The sequence below is a fragment of the Rousettus aegyptiacus genome, unplaced genomic scaffold, assembly GCF_014176215.1.
Source record: "Rousettus aegyptiacus isolate mRouAeg1 unplaced genomic scaffold, mRouAeg1.p scaffold_m13_p_6, whole genome shotgun sequence".
Classification (NCBI taxonomy): domain Eukaryota; kingdom Metazoa; phylum Chordata; class Mammalia; order Chiroptera; family Pteropodidae; genus Rousettus; species Rousettus aegyptiacus.
In genome coordinates this window covers 30946158-30965187 of record NW_023416309.1, presented here as the reverse complement: position 1 = coordinate 30965187, position 19030 = coordinate 30946158, and the positions used below count along the sequence as shown (strand labels likewise).

At 32.4% G+C, this 19030-nt stretch overlaps 1 protein-coding gene across 2 annotated transcripts in view; it reads right to left on the bottom strand.

Annotated features, from left to right (window-relative positions):
- Positions 1–402: 402 nt before the first annotated feature.
- PTEN (phosphatase and tensin homolog) overlaps positions 403–19030 on the bottom strand; it is a 79376-nt gene continuing 60748 nt past the window's right edge. For both annotated transcript variants that reach the window (XM_016128229.2, XM_036223846.1), the window contains 4 exons: positions 13908–14049; positions 9359–9525; positions 6783–7007; positions 403–3883 (listed from right to left, as the gene is read on the bottom strand). In XM_016128229.2, the coding sequence (XP_015983715.1) occupies positions 3698–3883; positions 6783–7007; positions 9359–9525; positions 13908–14049 (720 nt within the window). In that variant the 3' untranslated portion in view covers positions 403–3697. The remainder of the gene's footprint in view (positions 3884–6782; positions 7008–9358; positions 9526–13907; positions 14050–19030) is intronic.

Genomic DNA, 19030 nt, shown 5'->3' with positions numbered 1-19030 from the left:
TTCTCATATGTTGACAGCAGACTACAGAATCATAAAGAATGGAAAAGCCACAAAATTGAAATCTGAAGTATCAAATCCATTCTGGTGAATCATCTTTAGACATTTGGGTTAGTTTAAAAAAATGCACAATTTTTCAAGAATCTAGAATGCTATGTAATATGCCTGGTACAATTTATTAAGCATTGGTTAAAGTCCTAAAGAGTGCCTTTTTCAAAAGTGAGCAGACTGATACTCTATTCCCAAGCTGATAAAGGCCCACGTTTTTATAATTGTAGGCTTTGAAGGACAGCAAGAAAAAAAAAGCATAGACAATATTAAAATATTTGGCTGCCCATTATTTAAAATTTCAGCAAATTTAAACAAGTTGAATGATAAATACTCTCATTTAATAAAACACCCACACAATGACAAGAATGAGACTTTAATCAGTTTTAAGTGGAGTTTATAACACTAAGAGATAAAGGGTTGTTAACAAACACAATAACAAATGGACATCTGATTGGTATGAGGCATTATCCTGTACACATATTTTTTTTTTGTGTATCCTCAGTGCATAGCATTTACACACAGAGCCACTGCTGCACAGCACAAGAGTATCTGAAGAGGCTGAATCAGAGTAAGGCTGTTTAACAGACTGAAATTTTTTAGTATATATAGTCTATATGAAAACAGATTGAACTTTTGAACTGGCAGGGTAGAAGGCAACTCTGCCAAACACTGCAGTTAAAGCCCCCACTTTAGTGCACAGTTCCACCCCTTCCATCTGCATGCATGACACATTAACAGTATTTAAAGGTAAACGAGGCACTTTGTGGCAACCACAGCCATCGTTATGAACATATTGCACAAATTTTCTAGAACTAAACAAGTAACTTGTACCCTACTTTTATTTTTTAAAGCTGAAACATTTGATGCTGCCGGTAAACTCCACTTAAGTTTACAACCTGTGCCACAGCAAAGAATGGTGATGCTATTTATTCAACTACCCTTTAATAATTATGGCAAAAAATGTTCAAGAGGAGCTACAGAGGACTTGGGATGGTACAGGGCCCAATTGTAAGCTTTCTTAAAAGTGATGCCTTCAAGTAACTTCAGACATGTAAGCGGCTGCACATCCAAAAAGTCTAAGAAAACATTCCAGAAACTCAGAGAGATTACCTACAGGATTCATTTCAGGCTAATTATGAATACTGTCATAAATAAAGTTTTACTTAGGACTCGAAAACTTTCAGTCATAGCAATTCTTGTCAAATTCTATGGGGATGGTAACTGAAATAAAGGATAGTAGTATGTATAATATATATTTATATATATAATATATATATAATGCCATTTTTCCATTTCCAATGACTACACCATAAAATGTAAGCAAGGCTTCTCAAAAATATTGTAACATTCAAAATCAAAACCCTCATTCAGACCTTCACATTCCAAAGGAAAAATAACAGTGCAAAAGCCCATTACAATGTCATTACTTATGACCTGGCCCTCCATGTTACATATTGGAACAATACAAGTTATGTTTTAATATACTGTGCCCAAAACTGTAACAAATGACTATTAATAACTATCTTTAATACGTGAATAGTTGATTTTAATTTTAGTCAACAAATTTCAGCTTTTATGAAAGACAAGGTGGCATATAAATTTCATTGGTGAGATCTGAGGAATAGTTGTCTTTAACTTTACTAATTTATGAGCAGTCAATCAATTCTCTACATATCAATGCTTAAATATAAATGTGTAAATCCTAAGAGCATTGTTAAAAATATTTTATTTGTTGAATGAAACTGACGAGGTATGGAAAACATGTCAACATTATTTACTAAGAATATTTCAGATGAAGTTGTGCCTAACCTATTTACCACCAAACTCTTTAAATGCTGCTCAAATAGGTCCTATGCAATCTGTATTTGTAAATTAACTAGGTCAGACCACAGCTAGTGAACAATTTCAGCACCAATAAGTTATTGAAAATTAGATTTTACACCATTATAAGAAACAAATTGGCCAGAGAGTCAAATGTTTCAAGGTCAAGGTATAATTTGAAAGACACCAAATTTCTGGGAAAAAAAATTCTTTTTAATAATATCTTCACATTAACTCTACAATAGTAGTTGTACTCTGCTTAAAAATCATATGCAGTCTGGGCATAGCAAATATATGATATTTAAGAAGTGAAACTGAAGCCCTAGTCTTAACTCTAGTACTAAAAAGAAATAATTCAACACTGCACATTAAAAAAAAAAAATCTATTCTTTCAATAGCAAATTGATAAAAGCATTATGTGGGACAATTTCTACTGAAAAAGTAAATGCCTTATTATTTGTGCAGTGTTGAAAATTTACTGCAAGTCTAATTTCCTTTTTAACACAAATAATGTCCTTTTAAATATAAACATTATATGTATTCGGTATTCAAGTAAAATTCCCTAACAGTTAATGACATTTAAAAAATGTGCAAAACTGCAAAACTCATTGTAATAGAATGTGTAAGGTCAAAAGGGTGGAACGGCTGACAGCTATTGGGTTGAGTAAGTGCATCATAAATCTTTAAAGAAAAAAAACTGCTTACTGTAGAATCTCAAATTGAAATTTCCTGTGCAGCATTACAAAATATTTTAAGTTTAATGAGAAAAAAAGAAGCTTGTAGGCAGCACATGAAGCATCCACAGCAGGTATATGATTGAAAACTAATAAAATATGTGTAAGTTGTTGACTGATGTAGGTACTAATAGCATCTGACTTTTAGCACTGGCCTTGATTACAAAGGAGATGGAGCAGTCATTACAATTGAGAAAACATATTTAATAAATCATTGTCAATTTTTATAATATTTCAAGCCCATTCTTTGTTGATAGCCTCCACATTTATATGGTTAAGTCATTGTTGCTGTGTTTCTTATCTATGACCACATTATTTTATATCCCTTCATTTGTGGATTCTTAAGATGTTGTGGAAGGTTCATTCCTGTACCCCAATACAGATTCACTCCCTCTAGCTGCCTTTTCTAGCACCAATATGCTTAAAAAAAAATAAAATGCACAAACAACAAGCAGTGACAGCGGCCAATTCCTCAATATCCAGATTAATAACTGTAGCATGCTAAAGAAAGGTGCATGTAAATAGCTGGAGATGGTATATGGTCCAGAGTCCAGCATAAAATATATTCCTTTCTGAGCATTCCCTCCATTCCCCTAACCCAAATACATGCATTAGAATGTAGCGAAACCCTTTAGAAACTCCTCCAGCCAACTGCAAACTTATCTGTTGCCACAAGTGCAAAGGGGTAGGATGTGAACCTGTATATCATCACAAAGGTCTTTAACCATTTCAGTTGGTGACAGAACACAAAATGAGAAATTCCTACGTATACACATCAGTCTGTCTCCACTTTTTATAAAACTGGAATAAAATGGGAAAGTGCCATCTTTATTTATCCTAATTGAATTTTAAATGTCCTTTTGACACAAAAAGGTATATACATAACACAGCTACACAACCTTTTTTCAACTGGACAACAAGTGTCAAAACCCTGTGGATGTATAGGGTAAAACAGATTGGTCAGGAAAAGAGAATTGTTCCTATAACTGGTAATCTGACACAATGTCCTATTGCCATTAAAAAAAAAGGTCCATTTTCAGTTTATTCAAGTTTGTTTTCATGGTATTTTATCCCTCTTGATAGAAAAAAAAAATTCAGACTTTTGTAATTTGTGTATGCTGATCTTCATCAAAAGGTTCATTCTCTGGATCAGAGTCAGTGGTGTCAGAATATCTATAATGATCAGGTTCATTGTCACTAACATCTGGTGTTACAGAAGTTGAACTGCTAGCCTCTGGATTTGATGGCTCTTCTACTGTTTTTGTGAAGTACAGCTTTACCTATAGAAAAAAAGAGAAAGTTTAAATGGAAAATCCATAAATCTGACTAATCTTAAATTACTTAGCATAGACACACACACACACACACGTTTAGCATTTGTTTTAAGTATACTATGACAAACATGATTGTTAAAAAGCAGCTACCTTTTAAAACCCCCTTCTTAAGATTTCCTACATTGTCTTGTTATATAATGAAAAGATAAATTAGAATATTAATACATTTTTTAAAAAGCAAAAGTTCCAAGCATTAACTAAATATACAGAAGAAATAGGGGCTGAAGTTTATCAATAGTTCATATATTTTCAATTACAAAATTCAATTCATAAATAGTTGTGTTCCAAAAGAATGTTCACTTACTACCTATCTGAAACCGAATATATTTTCTGATACAAACAATACTAAACAAATACAAATGCTATACTACATGAAATACTATTAATAATGATATTTAGGATCCCAAAAGCCCTAAAAACTTCACCTGAAGGGAAGAAAAAGAAGAAAGTTAACATCATACAGTGGTCTAAACAGTGGACCAAGGGCCTTCACAGGCTTAGCTAAAATAATTGTCAAAACAGCTCAACAAGGCAGGTAACTCCATTTTAAAGAAAAGGAAACTAAGGCCCAGAAAGGTTAGGAAACTTGCTTAAGGCCACATACCTAGTAGGTAGTTGTGGAATTCAAATCAGATCTGATTTAAAATCCCTTGTTCATGCTATTATATCTACAGTCCCTGCCCCCTTATCCAAAAGTCATTATCAATTCTTCTTATATCCAACACCTACTCCATTAGTATATCCTTCTAGTCCTACTTTCAAAATACCATAAACAGCTGACCCTAGAATAACGCAGGGTCCAGTTGATCCTGGAACAAAGCCCCACACAGTCAAAAATCTATGTATAAAACTTTTGATTTCCCAAGTACTTAACAATAGCTGTTCCCTGGTATCTGTGGAGGACTGTTCAAGGAACCCCTGGTGAATACCAAAATCTGTGGATGTTCAAGTCTCTTAAACACAGGATACAAAGAGCTGACTACATATGTACTGAAAAACCACCCACATGTAAGTGGACCTTTGCAGTTTGCTCAGGAATCAACCGTATACCTAATCTGACAGGTTCTCATTACCCTTCACTGCCCCTACTCTAGTCCAAGCAACCACCATTTCTCATTTGAACTAAAGCACTGTAACAGCCTCTTAACTAATCTCCCAGCTTCCATTCTTATCTTCTCCCTACTTCGCTCTCAAGTCTAAATTTTAAAGGAGTGGACAGAGTGAACTTTTAAAGACAAAATCCAAACTACATCTTTCCTATGCTGAAAACATTCTAATGTCCTCACACTTGGACTGGTGTGCTTTAGTCAAAATAACTTCCTATCTACCACTCTTCATTCTTGTCTCAGAGCTTTTCCAACTGTTCTTCCCTCTTTTTCCAGATATTTGTATTGCTCACTCTTTCCATTTAGTTCTCTAAATAAATGTCACCTGCTTGGCGAGGCCATCTCTAACCATCCAGGTAAAAAACACACCAAGATCATTATCCTGTCTCTGCTTTATTTTTTCATAGCACTTACTATTATATATTGTATTTGTTTACTGATAATTAAAATAGTTTTTATTCGTAATCACAAATATAAAGCCTCTTGTAATGTTGAAATCGAAAACAATAAAACTAATGGAAGTCACACTAAAAGCTAGTGATCAAGAAAAATGCAGACATGGAGATAAGAAAGGAAATGGAAACCTCTGGGTTCTAAAGGACACTTGTTAACACTTAAATATAAGATCTAAAGGTACTTAATATTGGATCTATTTTCACTTAAAACATATAGCCCACCCCCCTCTATTTTTATTATTACTGGTAATATACTTATAAGCTATGGTTAGGTATGTTGCGTTATAAAAATGTAATGAAGCAAAAAAGAGAGAATTTTTAAAAAGAGAAAGGAGAAGGGTATGGTGAAAGCAAGGAAGCAAATCAAGCAGAGCAAGAAATAAGAAAAGGGGAAAAAAATTGCAACCCTCCAGTCAGATTTTTAAACCTGAAGAAATCTTACCTACACACAGAAACAGAAACATGTACACATGCGATGTGAGTGCACACACATGAAATTAAAACGAACTAAATCATTCCATAATGGGGAAAACAGAGTTTTTAGAAAGGCAATAATAGGGAGGATAATCAGAGAAGACCTTCTAGACCACATGAAATTGAAGCTAACGCTAGAATATGAGAAAGGTATTCATACGAAGGGTATGGGAAAGGCTGAGGGTGAAGAGGTACAGGGAGAAGGAAAAGAATTGGAAAGACCAGAGGGAGAAGTGCTTAGCATTCTGAAGAAACGAAGAGACCAGTATGGGTGAATCTCAGGGAATAGGGAGAGAATGTGGCTAGAGTTGATATAGAAGATAAGCCTGTGCTAAATTATGCAGGTCTTTGTAGGTCATATTAAAACCAAAAAATCTTTAAAAAGTATAAACAGAATGATACAATCAAGTCTATTTTTAAGAACATCCTGAGGAGCTGAGAATAAATTGGATGGGTATGAAAGTAAAACCAGTGAGAACATTCGATATGAATCATCCTCAAAAGACTTACTTCTCGTCCACCTCTTTCTGCCCCCATTTCAAATTCATTTCCTACTTAACTTTCCTCCCCAATGCCTGCCCCAAATTTCACATAACTACAACAAAGAATAAAGAAAGGAAAATTCAACTTTCATGACTTTTGTACATCTGGAATTTCATTAGAAACTTTCAGATTGCTGCTATATAAATATTACTTCTAAATAATACTTAATTTAAAAATTAGTTAAGCAAGTCCTTCACCACCTATATACCTAGAATAAAACACACACACACAGTCACCCACCAACTCCTCAAAATGTTTTTAACTGACCTTAAAATTTGGAGAAAAGTATCGATTTGCCTTGTCTTTATTTGCTTTGTCCAGATCATTTTTTGTTAAAGTGAGTACTAGATATTCCTTGTCATTATCTGCACGCTCTATACTGCAAATACTATCAATTTCTTGATCACATAGACTTCCATTTTCTACTTTTTCTGAGGTTTCCTCTGGTCCTGGTATGAAGAATGTATTTACCCAAAAATGAAACATTTTGTCCTAAAAAATAAAAATAACATTTAAAATATTTTAATAAAAAAAAAATGTTACCTATAATTAAACATCTGCCACAAAAAGTCAACAAAATAAGCCATGTATAATTTGATATTGTGAATAAAGGTAAACACAAAGACTAATACTTGGCAATCTGTTGGTTATCTGTTGCATCTAATTCACATGTGATTTTTTCTTTTATTCAAATATTAAACGAAAAATGTAATTCCACAAGTTCTCACATAACTTACTTTTGTTTTAAAACTTTAAGAAAAAAATCTCCTTTCTAGTCTAACATTAGCTTTAAAATGTTTTGAGTTTTGATGTATTGAGTTTGTATGTATGTATGTATGTATTTAAAAATTCAGAGATGGATTTAATTGTTTCAACAAGCTATTACAAAATTTATTTTAATGGAAGTTTTTGAATGTCAGTACAATTTCTTGATGTACCAAGACATACATTTTTACTGCTACAGCAATACGAGAATTAAGCGGCTCTAGCTTATTAAATGATATGTTCGAAAGTATTCATAATAAGATATGGGGGGAAATAGTAAGTATTTCTGACTTTACATTATAAACACCTATTTTTAAGGAATCATTTCTACTAATAAAATTAGGTCTTGTTTATCAAAAACATCAGAAGTTCATCACTTCAAATCTTGTCTTGACCAAACAAAGAAAACGTTTTCTCTGTTAAATAGAATTTGGTCTGTATAGATCATATGACACCTTATCCTAGGGAAGACGTTAAGACCCTTAAGGAGCTTATATCTTAAATGTCTTTTAACAGTACCTAGCAAAGCAAGCTTATATATGTCTTTTTAAAAATACTTATTAATTTTAATTATTTTATCAAAGTCACTGAATTAGTAACTACACATATATTTTACCTAGAGTCAGAAGAAAATAAGCTAGTAATATTTTAATTTCCAAAAATATGTATTCCATATATATACTGAGTATAGTAAAACTTTAATCAATGTTTTTGTTTAAATCATAGCAAACAGAAAGGAAAATCACATAAAATAGAAATATATGTAAAGTAATCTAAGACATACAAATATAAGTATTTATTCTAACCTTCAATTTTACATGTGTTAAGGCAATGTACAGATGGCAATAACTGAAATGATAAGAATTAGTACACTCCTAAAGGTATAGGGAAATAATGATTCAGGTACCTCTTTTTAAAAGCAATATATAAAATTTTATGTGTACCAGGCTTACAACGAATAGAAGAAAACTAGTTACTCTAATTTTAGAACATTTGCTAACATTTCTTGGACTACTGAAAAATAATTTTTCAAAGTTATTGAGACATTTATACAGAACAGGTAGGAAATGGGTTTCTGGTGAAAAAAAAATCGGTTTAACATTTTGTGATTTTTCTAGCTACTTGGATTCTATATAGAGGAAATTACAGTTCTTCTAATAAGTCGAAGTAGAGTTTAAAATTTTTGTATTAAATGAACCTTGTTTTCTTTCAAAAATAAAAGCTAAAAATCAGGAAAACTAAGCCAATCCTATTACTGAGAATGTCTAAAGATTGGCAGCATGCTATCTAGTATGTTTAACGAGGCAGTAACAACATAACAAAAGCTAGTGTTTTTGTTCACTATCACCTAAAAATTTTGTACATTAGGTTCATCTAAAATATTCACTTAATAGTTTAAAACAAGATTGTTTTAAAATGAGCTCTTGCATTTTCTAAATATAGCTCAGTAAGATGCAAACTTCACTAACTTTTCTAAACCTACATATTTAAATACCACACTTTTTCATTCTTTAATTACTTCCTCTTCATACCTATATCTTTCCTAGCTAAAAAGTGAAATACTCAGTAAACTATCTGAGGAAGCTAAATATAGAATAACCTAGTCAGAAGAAACATAAACCAAAATGGGGAAAGGTGTTTTGTGCCATCACACAAGACAATGAAACAGATCTTATACATATAGATCAAAGTTTTTTGAAACTCATAGTCCCATGCTAACTTCTCAGTTAATCATCCCTTCTAAGAGGATTATAATTGATTTCATAGAGTATGTATACAACCTTTAATTTTACAAAATTTCTTTACATAAACCAATTTAAAAAAAATTCATCTCAAATTACAGTGCTGTATGACCTTTCCCTTCTAATAGGATTATTGACCATCATAATGGCTCATCAATGTAAAAATCTAATAGAAAACCAATTATAATTCATTAGATATCAGTCATAAAATATACCTTTAATCTCTCCTTACTGACTGATTTCTGCTTAACTAATTACTTTAAGGAAAAGATCTGAGGTTACTATTCAAGGTATGGCCATTTTGGATATTATTCCCAATAATAGTAAAGTGCAAACCTTTTTAAGCATCTTGTTCTGTTTGTGGAAGAATTCTACTTTGATGTCGCCACACACAGGCAATGGCTGAGGGAACTCAAAGTACATGAACTTGTCTTCCCGTCGTGTGGGTCCTGAATTGGAGGAATATATCTTCACCTTTAGCTGGCAGACCACAAAATGAGGATCTGCATGGTTAAATACATGTAAGTATCACTTCACATGGTTAAATACATGTAAGTATCACTTCTTTAACTGTCAAACTGTCAAAAACTATTTTAACAATTAATATTAGCAATATATACAAAATAGTAATTCTGCTTTTGTAACCCTGATCTAAAACAAATCAATGGAAATCACTTAGGATGAAAATATAATCAATACAAGATTTTCCCTAATTTGAACCTTCAACATAAGGTTCTATTATTAGTATGAAAGTCAATTCTATTTCATAAATAAGTTCTAAGATTAGACTTCTAGCAATACTGTAACATAAAAACTTTAACATTAATATGATGTTAAAAATCTAAGTATTTTAAGCATTGAAATGCTAAAACAATTTTTTGGCACATCTATGAACTGCAAAAAAGGTAGCTTTTAAAACAGTTATTTGCTGTAGTTACTTTAAAGTCTCTACTGTGTAACAAAATCCACAAAATACAAATTACACATTCACAAGAAGAAAATATCTATAACAAAGTTAAACTGAATTCTACAAACACAAGTCTCAATATTTTTAAAAATATTAACCAACTTTATCTATAGCTCAAATTTTATTTTTAAAGGTACAGAAAGCCACCATGAGAAACAGGAAGAAAGAGATTTGAAATGTCTGCAAAAAAAAAAAAAAAAAAAAAAGGCAACAAGCCTCAAGTACAAATTGCAGCGCTACCCCCACACCTCCCCCCAAAAATCATACTCCTTATTTTAGCTTTGGCCTATATCTGTTTTAAAATAACTGGTAAAATATGATCTCTCAAAATGTATCATGCTTATATATTAGCAATGTAACCAAAAAGTAGTAAAATGTGCAAGAGAAGGATTACATGTTTTATTTTTTAAGTCGACTCATAAATACATTTATACCTAATGACATCAGTGGTGGAAATTAATTTAAAGGCATGTTTAAGATCCTAGGACTTTAAAAACTTTAAATTACCTAAATAATTTGACAAAGTATAATTAATTTGTAGTACACTGAGTTCAAAAACAAGAGTTCTTTCAAAAGAAAGTGATTAACCTTAGCAGAGTTAGAAGTAGGTCCTGAAGGAAACATGCCAAGGCAATCAAGAAATAAAAACAAGCTTGCATAAAGTACATGAGGAATATATATATAATACACACACACACACACACACTCTCTCTCTCTCTCTCTCTCACACACACACACAAAGTTCTCAACACCAGCATCCTTAAAGATAAAAAAAGGATCACATCCTTTACTAATGTGACCAACAACTGAGCAACAACTAAGAACAAGGCAAAAAGCTTATCCAAACTAAATGAATTTTCCAATTTAATAAACACCTACTGTCTCATCTATGAAATATCTAAAGCAATACAGCAATTACATAATAAATAGTAGATTTGATAAAAGCATGTGGGGTTATTCTAATATGAATTTGTGTGGCATATATCACGAGGAAAAGACTCTTTAAAAAAGGGAAATATTACACTAACAATCTGTTAATCATTTTCACTTCCTTGATTAAAGATTCAAAGTACAATGAGCCATTTTACAAGATAAAGATTATGTGATACCAAAAATTTTACTGGGAAGTCTGACTTGAAGAAACAAACAAACAAGGTATGATTTTGAAGCTGTGATAAAAATCAATCAGAATGAAAATGCTTTGTAATGTGGTATTAATTCAAACTGCAATTATTCAGAATCTGATGATCTTGATTTTAGAACTTTAAAAAGCAAATTAGCTATGTAAGCCAGATTTCAATTTAACTACATCAAAAATGTGTGTCTTCAAGAATTTTAGAATTATATAAATAATCCATAAGCTAATATAAATCAGTGTTACTTAGGATTTCCCTCAAACTAAACAAAAAGTTTTAATAAAAATGGAAAAGATTTCCTCAAATCATTAAATAATTTTCTTTACAATATGAATTTCACATTTTGGATAAGACAAGTCCAACATCAGTATGGTTCTGTTCACATGTAAGACATAATTCTGACATATATTCTTTGATATGACCGACCATGTTCTAAAGATACCTAGTACAAAAAATGAGAATTAAGTTTTCTTAGTTATATGCATCCTGAGATAGTTCTGAGACAGTGATCATCTTTTATTAACATTTTTAACCCTTTACGATGTATAGAATTAAGTAACTTTTTCGTTATTTAGAAATATTAAGACAATAATCAAATAAGTTGTTAACCACTGACAACTTTGCAGAAGATACATTACTTTCACAAGTTTCATTTTCTTCACTGATTCTTCTTATTCCTTCTGAAACCAAACTGTTGCAACAACTCTTGTCTCAGTCCTCACCCTGCTTCCCTCTGAGCTTTCTCATCTCACAGTTTCACACCGCATTCACATGAAAGGCTTAACTATGATGCCCCTTTTCTGATGCTTCCCATAATATCTGATATAACTCTCACCCAAAGATTCAAACTCATACTTTCAAGTACTCACTGAATAGCTCCATGTAAATAGCTCACCGCACCTGATTTAAAACATGTTTAAAACCAAAATATCAATATTCATGTCTCCAAATCTCAATTTGATTCACTTTTCTTTCCTCCCTTTTCTGTGAATTAGTTGCCTGATCAGGATCGAAACCTTGACAAAATCTTCAGATAAAATAACAAAAGAAAAACTCATCTAATCCCATTTGATCGCCTTAGCAAAGAACATCTGACACAGACCAAGTCAAATAACTGGTTTCCTTTCCACCATTTTTCCCGTCTTGCAATCATCACTTTCTTCACATCTGTACTTAAAAGACAGCTTAAGTCTCCCGTATTATCAGTGACACATACTATTTATCAAATCAAGTCTGATACCTTCATTTGGGGTCCTCTGACAGTCAGCTACACATTCCACTCTATTCTATTCTCTGTCTCTACATTTCTTGTCCGGCTCATATTCTTCTGTTATGCTGAGTTATTTCCTATAATATCTCCCTCTGTTTTAATGCCAATCTAAACTGCATGCTTTCCCCAGAGTTCAATAAAGAGCTGGACTTCCTTCATGAAACTATTTGACAGTACCTCAAAACTTTTTCTTTTTCTGAACATACCATTTATAATTTATACGTACGACATATTTAATTACATATTACTTATATATAGCTTCACTACATGGTATTAAATCGCAGTGCACAGACAATTAGTAAAGATTAAAACGGTATCAGTAGTCAGTTTAAATGTAATACTGAGACCAAAACAAAAACAAAACAACACAACGTTTAAATGTAGGCAAGCAGAACAATCAATGAGATTTTTACTAAAGGCCAACATGAAAAAACTTATACAAGATTGCTGAACTGAATGTTCTCTTTTCCTAATATTTTATATCTTTCTTTTGGCTCTTATACCGATAGCTATACTATAGGAAGAGCATAAGTTTTTTTTTTCCTTTTTCCTTTCCTCCATGAATCTGTTAAGTTCCATGTCAATCACCTCTGACAGGCAAGTGCCTTGCACGCAGCAGTTTTTAAAATTGTACTGAGATGATGAAAGCATTAGGTCTCTTAGAAGCCTTTATTAATGCTACATTAATAAATCTGTGGTCACTGATAAAGCTGCTTTGGTCTAAGAATACAGGAAATATCTGATGAAGGTGATCACATATATCTGATAAAGATAAACATCATGATATTAACTATCTAGGAATAAATTAGTTTAGTGATAGAAATATTTTTAAATTACATAAATATTTCCAAGAAGCAAAACTTAAAGCTAAAACTAAAACCACTAATGAGTTGCAAAATATCACTGAAAAGTTATTAGAGGTATTAAAAGAAATAATGTAGTGGTATCTTATCTAGAAACTACAATATTGCCCTCTAAATACATGCATCTAAATTCAGGTTTTCTCTGATACTCCACACTTGGACTCAACCCTATTTAGTCAATATACTTCAGCTTGTTGCATGTCCTATCATTTTTTCCTTTTCTTTTTATTGTCCCCGTCACCATTACTATCAACATCTATCTAGTCTTCCTAGATATAAAGGAATTGGTCCCTATCTGGCCCCAGTAAACTGATGATATCCACTGCTACTCTCAAACTAGATCTGATGGAACAGGTATTTCGGTCATCTGGTCAGAATTTAGGCTGCATTTAGTAGTTGCAACACATAATATTTCTTTCATAAATATAATTTGGCTTCGAAGACATTAAAACCCATTGCTCTTGACTTTCTTAGCCTAATGCACTGAACAACTAAGCTAATTAATTCATCTGGATGCTTCAAATATATATATATACTCCTGCATAAACTTTATGTGTGGTCAATTTCTTTCTAGACTTTTATATAAACCTCCAAATACGTTAAGAAGAGTGTTCCTACACGTGGAAGAATGAAAACTTAGAGCACTTACTGCAAGTTCCGCCACTGAACATTGGAATAGTTTCAAACATCATCTTGTGAAACAACAGTGCCACTGGTCTATAGTCCAGATGATTCTTTAACAGGTAGCTATAATAATACACATAGCGTCTCTGACTGGGAATAGTTACTCCCTGGTGAACAGAAAAAAAGAAAAGCCAAATTCAAAAGAAAAGTTCCATTATAGTTATTTCACTAAATTGTTAAGGTAGTTGGGTTGTACCCATTGAAAAACATGTATACATTAGAAATTTGATCTTTAATGATTAATATTTAAATCAAATTCAATAATAGAGTAAGTCAGAGCACCAACATTACAAAGGAAAATATGAGAATAATTTTTTCCCTTAAAATACAATTATCATAACACCATAATACCCCCATTTATTCAATGATCACAATGCTCTGATCCATGAACGCAACAAGCAAAGGCCACTACATATCCAAAATAATTGTCAGAGGCCTCTGCACTACCGCTGTGCTCTTTACATGTAGGGTTACCCACAAGGATTTAAAGACTCTGATTATTAAACATACAATTCCTCACAAACTTAGTTACCTATTTTCCAGGGAAAAGCATATCAGAATAAGCAAACTAGATAAAGGCATATTGCCTTTAAGAGGCAAAAACAACAGCAGCAAAAAGTAATGCTGGCCTTAGAGCACAACAAAAACAGGAGTATGTGGCTGACATAAATGTATGCAATAGTCCACTAACACAGGTACTTAGAGATGTCCCTGATCTACACACACCTCTCTGTGAAGAAATCAGAAAATACATGCTTAAAAAATTTAAGTATTATAAAATATAATACTAAAAATATATATACATAATTCATGTGGTATTTAAAAGGTGACCTTGACTTATCTAAAAATTTCTTATGTGTGCAGAAATGCATTAACTAATGATGCTGAATAAATGAGGTATTAAGGCATTTATCTAAGGTTTCTTTTCCTATTATACAATTTAACTTCAGAATAATTCAAGCATTTAACCTAGAAATATAAGGCAAATAATACCATTAAGAAATCTGACAGTGAAAGTGACTTGCAGAAAACTTAAAAGTATACTCAAGAGAAAAAAGAATTTGCAATATTTCTTTAAGTTATTATTGGAATCTAAATCTCCCAGTGTTAAAGACTCTGAATACAAATACTTTTCTTCCCTTTAGTGAAAAGTACAAAGTACATTTATGTAAATTTCAAGACAGGTATGTTGAATGACAGGTATGTACGTATTCGCTGAAGTAGTCTCAGTATGTTTTTAAAGGGTTAGCATGATTTTTTTATTAAAGACCATTTAAAAATATAGTAATGTCAGAAAGTAGAGAAAAGCCATTTTAAATCAAGATAAATGATTTAAAATTTGGCAATGGTCTAAAGACCTCACAATCATAAGATTTGGATTTGAATGCTAATGGTCAAAACACAAATAAAAATAAGATGTACCCCACTTTCTTCAGAAGATTCTTATCAGGCTCAAACACTAACTGCAGTTACACAAAAGCACACTAAAACCACAAAATATTACATAAATCCTAATTAATAGTTTTAGAAATTTTACTCATATTTAAGGAATAATTTTGGAATTGTTGGCATTTTAGTTCTGTGTGTTTTCTTACTGTTAAATTATTAACATAAAAATATCATTAAAGTTTAAAAAGTATTTACACTTAAAATGGTTTGCTATACAAAATTATTTAATGCCACTTCAGTCAATAATTTAACATTCATACTTACCAAGATAAAATACAGAATTGCAAAGAAGGTTGGGGAATATAGCAGATGGAAGATGGATGGGTGAGAGTGAATCTTTTTGAACCATAAAAATTTATTATCTAGTCTAAAAATTAAGTAAAATTTTTGAAGAATTAACCCAATGGAAGTCTATAAGAAGATAAAAGTTATTTTGGGAAGTTTAGTGAAATGCTATTTGTCTCTTAATCTCCACTCTTGATATAAGTTTGTATTCAAGAATCAAAAGGTTTTCAAAGCTTCAATTTTTTTCTCAAGCAGCAAATGACTGGTAGCATATCTATAATGCAGGGTTATGCACCTAGCTAATCCTTACCAGAGTAAGAATATATAAATCTACTAGCTGTCTACACTGGATGAAGAATTTATATGTAAGTACAAGCTGAACCAAAATTACGGGCACAATTCAAAAAAACTCTGAAAAGCCACAACTGTAAATTTAATTCATTTAGTATTTTACTATCATATTATGCTTAGACTTTCTATGATCTCAAATTCAATGTGTCCAGATTAAAGAGAATAAAAAGTTGGAGAGTCGAAATATGTAAGGACCAGACCTTAATGTCCTCCTCACTCTTCTCTCTCATAGCCACAATGCACTTATTAGTATTTAATTAATATAATGAATCATGCTGTAATCTAGGATTTGAAATAAGTAAAGCCTCCACACTAAATCCACAATATAATTTATAACACTTCAAATATATATTTCCTGAATGTATAAACTGAAAACAATGTTTTATGTGTTTTACTTACAGTATCTTGAATATGAAGATTTAATTAAAAATATGTATATCTTTTTAAGAATCTAAGATATCCACATTTTCCTAATCCTTCAAAAATTTGTTTTATACATATGAAAAGAGAGCTGACCTTTAAAGCTCCTTGAGATTAAAAAAACTACATGTTTTCAAAATTTCCATTTTCATTTAAATCAAGACTAATAAAAATCTGTTTTATTTTCTAACCAAGAACTTTTTAAGCTAAACTGGTCTATATATATATATTCCGAAAGTACAGTTCAACTCACTAATGACTTTCGCTTTTCATTCTAATTGTAAAGAAAATTACTTATATTCTTGAAACCTTTTTTTCTCAAATACACCTTTCAAAACATTCTGATTTTAGCTAAACTTAGCATTCTTCGGATTGACTTTGCACCATATTCCTGGGCATCTCAAAAAGCAGCTGCTGCTTCTTTAATTCCCTTATGTTCACAGACCAGGAGGGAGGACTCAAGAAGATATAGTCAGCCCTCCATAATCATGAATACAGGACTTGAGGATACAGAGGCCTGACTAAGGGACCTGAGCATTTGAGGATTTTAGTATCACAGGGGTTTATAAAACTAATCCCCCATGGATACCAAGAGACAACTGCATTTGGTGTTACTCCCACTATCCCTTTCCAGTCCATTTTTCTACCTCCTTTACTCACTCTCACCTATCCCAAATCTCTATGATTCACTAACTCTTTCTTTTGGTATGTACTTATTAAACTCTTGGATATAATGATTTTAGCACTTTGCTCACCCCGCCTCTCTGCCCTGTCTCAGATCATTCTCAATGAATTCAACTCCTGCTTCACCAGGAACCCTGAAGTCGTTCAATGTTAGCACTCTTAAAATTCTCTTCTCTCATCTTAAAAAATTTTAATTCCTGTTATTTTATATAAGTGTCTCTTCACATTTACCTAAGTTCCGTTTTGGCAAGTGCTCTACTAAATTACCTCCTCTCTGGCATTTGCCTTTATTTTCCCCACCTGCTCTCTCCTCCTAATAAGAAGCTCAGGTGAGCCTTTTACTTTACTCCAAACAAGCCAAAAATTCAAAGACAAAAACCCCACATTCTCACTATATCTTGTATCTCTCTTAAACTATCATCCTCCTCTATATATAAACTCTTGAGAAGCCTCTACTCCTTACCTCATAGAAATCTGTTATTATGGGGCTGATTTCTTAATAGTCATCAATGATCATCGCCTACTATTTTCTTAGTCCGGGCCTTTTTTTGCTGCCATTTTGAAAATCCCCTGCTTCTGTCATAGGATATACTCTCTAAAGCTTTTCTCCTATCCTTACTGGCTATGTTTTCTTGTCCCTAAATGTAGTTATATCTCAAAAATTTGACCTTAACTATTCCTTCTTTATGTCAATCCTACCTATTGCAGTTTAATTATCTATCTTAGACATTAATTCCAAAACCTGTGTCTCTCAATATGGCTTTATTCCCAACTCCCAGTCCAGAATTTCCAACACTTGGCTGGACATTTCTAGCTGGAAATCTCAGAAGCACTTAAAACATAACATATCCAAAAATTGAAGCTTTCATATTCTTGCATGGACCAACTTCTGTCAACAATACTCACTACTGTCTCCAGCACGTGAGCCTGAAACCTCTTCTAATATCACTGCCACCGTTGCCCTTACCTCAATCCTTCGCATTATTCTAAAAGCTTTCATAAATATATAATTTAATACTCATCAAGTGGGTATCATTGGTAATACTGGTGAGGTCATACATCTTGTAAGTAATGAAACTGGATTTCATCCTAGCACTCCAGAGTTTACACTCAAATGCTACACTGTTATGCCGCCTTCTCCCTGCTAGAATGAAAGAATCTGAGAACAGCAGTGACATAAAGAGAGCTACAGAAAAGAAAAGTGAGGAGAATCCTTGCAGTATGGCAAGGGTCTGAGCAGAGTGGAGGCAGAGATTGCTATGTCACTCAGCACAACAACTACCTGTTGTGTGTAGACACACACGCACACACGCACGCACGCACACACACACACAGTACACACAAAATGGAAGACAAACCAGAGGTTAAGCTTATTTAAAATATTCATTTTTGATTCCTATTCATCTATTAAGATGTTAAAATCCAGATTTTGACTCTGGAATACCTCTCAAAATACCAGTTTGGGTTTTCTGTGGCCATTCTACTTCACTCACCCCCTGCAATTTTGTAACAGCCAAATAATTATCAGCTTTTGATCTATCCTCCAATCTATTATTTATACCACTTGGATTAATTCTACAAAAGTATGAGATTAATCACATCACAGTTAATTCAAAATGTTAAATGGTTTCCCAGAGTCTACCCAAATAAGAACAATTTTTTAAACATGGTAATTCCATCACAACATAAAAACACAGCCCAACCTCTTTTTCCACTCTTACCTCTCACAACCCCTTTGTGTGTACTCTTACTTTTGGCTAAACTGTAGTATTCGATTTCTACTATATTGTACTTTCTGTTTTTTTAAACATGCCATCTCTATCAGATTAAGGTAGAAGGACTACCGAAGCAGTCATCTGGGAAGTTTTACATATTTCTCACCTCTGGACCAATTTAGAT